The sequence below is a fragment of the Opisthorchis viverrini genome (genome assembly GCF_000715545.1).
Source record: "Opisthorchis viverrini unplaced genomic scaffold opera_v5_8, whole genome shotgun sequence".
Classification (NCBI taxonomy): domain Eukaryota; kingdom Metazoa; phylum Platyhelminthes; class Trematoda; order Opisthorchiida; family Opisthorchiidae; genus Opisthorchis; species Opisthorchis viverrini.
In genome coordinates this window covers 760,632-769,797 of record NW_008751664.1, presented here as the reverse complement: position 1 = coordinate 769,797, position 9,166 = coordinate 760,632, and the positions used below count along the sequence as shown (strand labels likewise).

The 9,166-nt window shown below is 45.5% G+C and overlaps 1 protein-coding gene across 1 annotated transcript in view; it reads right to left on the bottom strand.

Annotated features, from left to right (window-relative positions):
• Nucleotides 1–9,166, bottom strand: part of T265_00778 (hypothetical protein) — a gene marked incomplete at both ends in the record, with an annotated part of 29,856 nt that overhangs the window by 19,824 nt on the left and 866 nt on the right. Inside the window, 5 exons of the mRNA XM_009164650.1 lie at nucleotides 1,847–2,265; nucleotides 6,830–7,079; nucleotides 7,114–7,224; nucleotides 7,260–7,362; nucleotides 7,393–7,612. Of these exons, the coding sequence (XP_009162914.1) occupies nucleotides 1,847–2,265; nucleotides 6,830–7,079; nucleotides 7,114–7,224; nucleotides 7,260–7,362; nucleotides 7,393–7,612 (1,103 nt within the window). The remainder of the gene's footprint in view (nucleotides 1–1,846; nucleotides 2,266–6,829; nucleotides 7,080–7,113; nucleotides 7,225–7,259; nucleotides 7,363–7,392; nucleotides 7,613–9,166) is intronic.

The following is a 9,166-nucleotide window of genomic DNA, read 5'->3' as shown; positions in this document are numbered from 1 at the left end:
GTGAAGGGTGGAGGAGAGCCAGAGGCGGTCAAACAATGACTTGGCAGCGAAGTGTGAAAGCCATTACCAGCAAACTCAGCTGCGCTGGTCACTGCCATCTTCCTGGATGAGGACCCCGAGACGGGCCACATCAATGGCTACAGACATTATCAGACATGGCCCAGTCGCGCCCTCAATGGCGCTCGTACATCAAAGCTATTCCCTTCAATGCATAGCTCCTTTTCCCCAACCCAACCCCCACTTGACAGTCCACTGACAGTGCTGGATTTATGCACCAATTTACCAGCTCGCGCCTGCAATGCGCAGCTACCTCCCCCCCCCCCAAATCAATGATGATGATGATGATGACGATGACCACCCGTAAATTGAAATTTAGGCTTTTAATCGTTGGAAACGCAAAGGAACATAGTGAGAAAATGAACTAGCGCTTGATAAGAACCACAAAAAGACCATCCACTTTAGTCTGTGGTTCGAAGGCAGCAGTAATTCAACGGGGTCATAGGCCTTAACTGGATGGTCTCCTCGTTTCCCTTTCCTACAGCCATCCTCCTCAAACAAGCACGCTTCACGATGTTAGAAATTCATCTTCTCAGCCTTTAAACATTCTGCCGTCGCATGAAAATTGACTACTTTTGGTCATGGACGAGCATGGTGTGGTAGGTACGACCAATTCAACACATTGACACGCCGCGTTCCAGTGCAAACCACTGTCCTGGATGGCCTGGTGTTGGCTGGCATAAAATTAGCCAGGGTCATCCTACGTAACAGCTGTCAGCCTACAACTACGTTGTTGTGACGCAGACAGGCAATATTCACGTTTCTCCACGCCCTAAAAGAGTGTACCTAATTGGCCGATGTTATTTTAGGTAGTGAAAAAAAACTAAGCAGTGGTTCAATACCTTCGGAGTGAGTTGCCGGGGATATATATTGAAGTATAAGAACAAATGAACCAGAGACAAAAGTTAATAGTTGCTATTCTCTTATGCCTTTCACCGGCCCAAAGAAGACCACAAAAGGTTGGTTTAAGTCAGCTGCGGCATTCAACAGTTAGGGCGCTACCATATCTATCAAGTTTCAATAGCTAAGTACAAATAAAATGTCCTAGATAGTAAATACCAACAACAAAAAATATGGAACTAAAATGGGCCTCATTGACGACGACCGGTAAATCATTCACCAATAGCAACTTTGCTGAATCGTCGTAAACGGCCTCAATGACTTGGATGCACAAGTCTCGTCAGATTAATCCGTCCCATTGATCATCAGTATGGTTAGTCGAGCACCTGTGCTGTCACCTTTCGGAACTGTTCATCCAGGTCATCTGACTAAACTAAATGGACATTGGAATGTCGTTGAGATCAACAGATCTTATTGCTGCCAGAAAGGAAATACCAGGAAGTGGCGACTGTGATGGAGCACACAGATCCCTCAAAAACTGAATAATCAGGAGCCGGAAGAATGACAGGAAACGCTGGTGAATTTCGAAGGCCCAGGAGATGGAGAAGGCTTTCGTTGCAGGCAAGAGCCGCGCCCTGTTTCAGCTGATCCAAGCAACCGGTCAAAAAAAAGCAGTTGTCAATGAAACAATATACGAAGACGGAACGGCAATTCACGCCCTCAATTGTCGTCTGAATTGATGGGCCGTGCTACTCAAAGAACGGTTCAAGTCTCCTACCTGCGGGCTTATATATTGCGGTTCATTACACAATATGAACGTCTGAACTAATATCAACTAGTTTACGCTAATATGGACGATGGTTTACCACATTCAGACAAAGCGGTTCCAAACTTGAGTCCAAAAGCGAGGGCATAACAATCCTCATATGCAAAAATCACAACCACTGACCTTAAATACTTCCATGCGAATATCCCTCAGATACCGAGGTTTGTTTGTTTCCCCTCGTTGACCTGCCCGTCGTGGGACCCATCCATTACTCCTTAAATCCAGGATATCATCAATCATGAAGCGAATACGAGCTGGCAAAACTTCCACATTAGATTTCACACCCGATGATTTCGGTGAGTTGATCACTTCATGGGCTGAACCCGTTCTAGGTCTACCGCCGCTGCAGTTAGACCCGTCCTCCGATTCTCCGTGTAGACTGGAAGCTTCCATCGCCCGTGCTTGAATTCGCTGTAGCCGCTGGAAATATTGGTTCATTAGATTGTGTGCCTTCGGTGTGTCCATAGATTTTCCCACTACTTTCAGGAAAAGGCATAGACACTCCATGTCCGTTGCCAGGGACTCTTCCCGAATTTTAGCCCCTTTAACGGAAGCATATTAAGTAGACGAATGAATACGTACGTTTTCGAAAATATGCAGAAAGTGGTACCCGAACAAAGAACATTCACGAGAGTTCATCTAGGCACAGCTGAGGAGAAAACTAATTTTGGCAAATATACAGCAAATGTTAATAACCAATACCGTAACGTTCCCTCACGAAAGACCACCACCCAATTTCACCATTGGCGAAAGTAACTATCCAAGCAAAACCATCCAACAGAAAAATTACAGAAGACCAGACTACAAAGACTAGCTTTTTAGTTCAAGAACGCGGATGGCCAACAGAAAAACCTTTGCTCTCGGTAACATTATCGCAACTCCAGATTGCGTTTACGTGTTTATCATGCCCAAGCATCCAACTAGACCTAGGCACTGGATATCAAGCAACACCTAAGATTGCTCGAACCTCGGATACGTACTCTTCCTGATCAAGTGTAACATACCGCTAGAGGAACTGTTAGACTTCAAGTAAAACGGAGCATTTGCGCGGATCGAGAAAGCAGAAGAGATAAAGGCGAAAAAAATTTGAACGTCCGTCAACTATTCCAGACGATACACGCAACAGCCCCCAAGCCTTCGGTAAGCGAAACACTGATAACAACGGCTCGCCTATCCGTAAAAAAGAAAGCCTGAATCCTTGGAAAGGGCGCTTTTAGGAACAACGTAACTGGCCACCTGCAACTACTCAGTCGGACTCCCGACAAGCAACGCAGTCCTGAATAATGGATTTAGAACCCTCGACGGCTTCACAAATAAGCGTCACCTAGTTGTTGGTGCTGACAAACTCCTGCTTGCTCCGTTCATAGGCTGTGAAACACATGATCGGCGCTTGTCCGGCTCACTTGTCTATCTGAAAGAGAAAGATCGTCCCGGCTAACTGAGGTGAGTCGATAGTGGTGCCCATTTCCCAAAAAGGGTGCTCGCAGAGTGGCAATCACAGAGTAATTATCCTGACATCCGTTGTAACCAGAAGCTTTGCGTCGCTTACTTTAGTCGTGTTACGAAGGTGCGTCAAGACAGGGTAGGATTCCGACCCGGGAGGGGATGTGTGGACCACACATTCACACTGCGCTGTGTCAGAGAAGAAGCATGTGTACAGGCAACATACAATCTTGGTTTAAACTGTATTCAAAAATACGTTCAATTCCGTCGATTGGTTGGGCTCTTTTCAATGTTTTCGTGAAAAGGTACGCCCATAAATTTGGTTAATACCACATACATACTTGTGTGTGTGTGAATGCATGGAAAGCTCTCCAATGGTTCCTCTACAAGCAGTGGTGTCCCACAAGGATGTCTACTTCCCCCGTTTTTGTTTAATTTCGTCACTAATGAGGTAATGAGGTGAACACTGGGAGGTTTTCAAAACCCTGGTCCTCAGATCGCTCCGGGCGAGGACCTTGCTGACTTGGAATATACAGACGACATTGTTCTTACTCGTGAAAAATATTCTCATTCAATCCTTCGATATGAGCTTCACGACTACAAATTACAAACTTATATTGCAGAACATGTTTCTAAGAATGCAAGGAGTGATACTAGAAGTTGCGGGTAGCTATAAAAATCAAACCTTACAGCTGAAGCACCCTATGGTGCCTAGTTGCCATGGCACCGGAAGGAGGCACGAGGGCCAAGATACTGCCAGGTTGCCCAAGCCTAGACAGGGGAAGTCGAGAAGCAGAGGTAGGGTTCATACCCGTTACATGCATATGAATGAAGTCTATGTAGGTCAAGACAACCAGTCGAAACGTTGGAGCAGTGGAATAGGCTCAAGGATAACGGTCCAACAATGCTAGGAGGATTTGAACGGTAGTCAAGCAACAGGGTTTGAAAACTCGCATACTCATGCCTCACTCAGGACGGTTGTGCGCACGATTTTACTTTGGTGGCCAACCTCAAAACCTCTGTGATCTTTTTATTGAGAAAAAACTAGATGGTATCGACGGATCCACGTTTCAGTCCTCAACCTTCTTCAAACATCAGACTGGTCGTCAGTGTTTACACTAGAGCTTCACTGACACACTACCACAAGGCTTTTTATTCACCACCTTTATAGCAACAGGGTGGACAGCAAAGAAATGGTGCTCACCTACGCAATTATCCTGTGCTCACAACTCCAGATTTGAAGGGAAACCGAACGCATGAATTCCAATTAGCTGCCTTATTCTTGCGATTCGCGACATATTCGCACAAAGGAATATCCACTTCCTGGTAATCCTTCTGGAAATTTATTGACACCACCCAATCTCAGCAACGCCTATGGGATATTGGTGGTTAAAAACCTGAAGACGCACTAAGCTATCCAACTACAGAGGCTGCCTCACAGCTACACAGTATTTCCTATACTGTAGCTTGATGTATGCCCCGAGATTCAACATGCATTCCTGGTGTCCAAAGTGACGCCAATCAGCAAACATGAATCGGGCTCTTGACATTCGTGTACTGACTTCATCCGGCAATTTCGTGAGAGCTAATACAACCCATATCTACACTCAATTTATGAGGCTCAAACACTGCACATTCAGGGGCATGACCTTGCATGCTGCAAGCGCAACTCACATGTGGTATGACGATTGTTAATTTAATACAATACGGAAGCAAAGAGTCGGTGTTGAACAGTGATGTCATGCTGTCGATGATGATGATGATGAATGTAATTATTTTCTGTTTATCGCCAAAGATCCCGACGATGCTGTCTGTATACTAAGTGCTGCCAAGATTCCCGAGCAATAAATCGAACACCAGATTTTCGAAGATCCTCGATTGCACGTCTCATCACTTCACTAATGACAAGACCGAATGGAGGAGGAAAAGGACACCTATGGGGACAACACACTTCGGATGATTTCGGAGTTCTCCCAGTCTGGCTACTCACCAGCAGTCGGATGATAGTCCGGTTAGATCAGAAATCACACCCAAATCCCAAATTAACAGCTGATGGAACGCTAAGCAAGCGATCCACAGGTAAAACCATTAAGCAACGGATTACTATCCAATTCTCGTACGAGGCGAGATAACTCAAATGGTCAATGCTAGAATTTACTGGCCGGAAGGTCCGTGTCAAAGTCAGAAGAAGTCTAACCTGACTTCTGCATCTCGACCACTCCTGTCTATACTTGGGCAACTTGACCGTATTCCAGCCCTCGTGCTTCCTTCGGGTGGCACAGCAGCTACGCACTGAAAGGGTGTTGCAGCTGAACGATTTCTTGTAAGCCTATCTAATGAGTCTCAGTAAGAAGGGCACTCGTGTGACCAAGGTTAACGGGATTGAACATCCGCACCTTCAGCTCTCCACATACTCATTTCCGGAAGCAAGTGGTGTTTCGTCAAAAGAAGGATAAGAATGTGTAAACAAAAATCCGGGGAGTCCCCGATGAGTCAGAACTGACCGGTCGACAGAATCGAATGCACCCCTGGAGTAAAAAATGTTAAGAATGCAGGTCAACTGTACACCTGTCCCCGCCAGAACATTTGACGGAAAAGGTCCCACGCAAGGCGGTAGTCAGTGGACTGGGAGCCTTGACACGACCGAAACCATACTGGGACCATGGTTGCCGAGTGCAGTGTAGGCATCCTTTTGAAAAATGGGCACCAATATCGACCTACATTTTATTTGTAACAATCTCAAGGACAGAAGCAAAAAAGTCAAGCAATTAACTAACTGTTGCCCTTAAACAGGGCAGGTGGAAAGTTGCCGGGACCAGAAGCCCAACGATGATTGTATACCAACTCGCTCGTTTACCCGCACGAGATTCCTGCCCCGACCGTTATCATACCCAAGCTGCAGTTCAGTTACTCCTATGTACTACTCGCATTAAATTAAAATTATCGAGTCAGCCCAGCTGGCCCGAATATCTCAGTTTGTTGTTCCCGGGTACGCAGGCGACAAGGGCCATTGTTCGCCAGTCAGGACACCACAGACGTGGCACAGAGAGCAACAGGACAACTGTGATGACTGAAACTTGTCACCCTTGACGAACGATCTTCAGCACCATCGACACTGTAGCATCAGTGTTCAACAATGATGCTTCGCAGGAGAGGGACTACAATCTAGTTGAGAGCCTTATCGTAGAGAATAAGAGTGGATGGGAAAAGGGACTTGGTACTAGCCGACCATAATCAATCCCAGGTGCATATACGTCCGGACACTCAGACATTCTAACCAGAGACTGACAAGAACGCCATTGAAATCCATTAGAAGGTGTATATGTGGGTGTCTCTAACTACGCACAGCAGTGCCTGTGCGTGGTACAGCACAGAAAACAGCATCACTCCCCGCAAAGGATGCTTCAGCATGCGTAATAAATGGCTCGGCCTTTTCGAAAATCACATCCGATGGCGTGTAGCGCGTACGGCAAACATGCCTGTTCGAATGCCAGAACAGCTCGATGATTAAGATATACGGGCGAGTTATTCTTGATTCAGGGTTGGTTGGTCAGACCACCAATAACCGTGCACCAGCGTTGGGAAAAGTAGTCTATTCCATACTAAGAGACGCATGCTCTCCCACCTTAAGCTCAAGGTCCAAAACTTTTTGTAACCATTTACCTGATCTACCGGTAGTATCCTCCACAGTTGATCCAGAGCTGGATGTAACAGACTGAACTGGTTGGGTGCGTCCGGAGAGCATGGCTCGAACACACTGATGCAAAATCTTCTCCGGAATAAAACCAAGCTGTCCAAGTTCCGCGATGAAGCGAACGTTCCCCAGGCTTCTTTGTCGAGCAACCGGGTCGTCGGCACCGTTGCGCGCTTTGAATTCATCTTCACAAAGTTTCAAGAGAAAAATGCGAAAAGTCTGAGTATTTTGGGACCACCACAATCAAACTTACCGATTTCGGGCTACCCTTCGGCTCAAAATTGGGCGCACTAGAACATAACTTTAGGCACAGCTGGGCATACAATGCAGTGAATTTGGGCTCATTGATAGCTTTTTGGAAAATCTGAAAATAGAATGTTTACCGAACTCGATACATACCAGTCGCACAATGACATTAAGAATGGAAGAAGAATGAATGCCAACATTTAAAATATTTTTTGCCTGTTGTTCGAAATTTTCGGCGGTGACTTTATTAAGTATACTGAGAACATTAGCAATAATGAAAACTCACGATAAAACCTCTTTACGAACAGGCTCTAGGTGGTCTGTTTTTTGTGCCAGCGTCGAGCCGGCGTTCCATTGTGAGGCTGGGTCACGTAATGTACCGGTAATATAATTGAGTGATTGACCAGGAATATGGCTTGAGAATCGGCCAACTGTCTCTAGGCTAGTTGTGGATGATTTTTCAGCTTTGTCCAGAATTTTGGTAGAATGAGGCAAAGCAATACCCACTGAAAATAAAATTCAATCTTCTGAGCGTATTTTATTGCGCAGAGGAAAACTTTGAAAAGAAAAAGTCATCACTTGTGTTTCAGCGAGGAAACCAAGCGACCACAGAAACGAAACCACAACGGCACTTACCCGCCTTTTAGTGACCTTCGTTTGCATTCAGTTCGGCATCTTAACACAAATCAATGTCTAACCCACAAAAGTGAGTTACCTGCAAACAAACAGTCTCAATAAGCACGGTCTAGTGAAGATACAGTTTTAGCTTTTCCATCCTTCAAGAAATATGTGACACCATGCTTCTTATCTTCTAATTCAGCAAACTGGGCGTTTCGGCAAGCCATCCCTACTTCAAGCGCTTGTCGCAAACAATATAAACATCAAAGTAATTTGAGTACAGATATGCGCTGGTATATGCATGGTGAACTAGGATTTTAAGCGATTTTATTTGGTGTATATTTGTCAATAATTTTTCGTCTACGCCACAGCCTCCCGCCTTCAGGCGCTAGTAAGCGGATGTTTCGCACGAAAGTATAAAATTTAAGTGATAAGATTTCGACAGATAAAAGACTTCCTTCCCAAACATTCAAACATTTTTGACAAACGGGATCCAGACTATGACGAACTGTTCCCCAGTAGGGTTGTCAGTGGGCCCCAACAAATGTGGCCTTAGCCTCCTTAAGGCACGGGTAAAAATGGAGTGAGGAGAGTGTTGCTCAGTGGCATTTCGAATATACAGGCTAGATAAACGGTTACGCGCACCAACACTCATTGCATACCAGCATGTGTCAGTCGTATCCACTTCAATGATCTTATGTTTACTTCGGTTAACTGAACTGCAGCCAAAAAGGATATCAAATTCGCACTTCAGTTCAGAAGTAACCGAATGTATACCAGTTATTTATGTGGTATATGGGGGTGTGACCAGAGACAACGAAGTGGGATGCACAGAAATTGATCGTCAAAGCGCTAAACCGCTTTCTTGTCGGGTATCATCCGGGGCTCCTACCTGGAAAATATTACCCCAGCTCTCTGAACCTCTCTCCAGAAGCATCATAGACGCGTAGACGCATGAGTTCAGGATTAGAGTCTAAACAGCACTTCCAGAAAAGGGTTCACCAACTTTTAGTGGTGATGCGGATGGTTCAGGCTTACTCATGCCTAAAAGGAAGGTTTTACAGGGATAACGTTAACAGACGGAAATCATCCTAATATCCAGAAAAAATCATCTCACAATTTTTAGGCGGAGCGGGAAAGTTGCAGCCTCGGAGTTGAGATGGCAGCCATGTAGTACTTGCTAATTACTGTTTCTGAAAAAAATTCCTGGCACGAAGGGCCACTGTCTCCCCCTACAGAGACCTTTTGAGATCCAGTTAGAGCAGTGCTTATCCAGGCACATGCAGTGAGCACAAGAGGATTCACGAATTAGTGCTTTTGACGCTAAGTTGTGAGTGACGCAGCGCACGAGAATTAATCACTAGTTAGGCCACCCTGTGATGTGACTGTCGCAGATTTAAATGAAGCCAAATGAATAATGAGTCACACACTGGCACCACCAA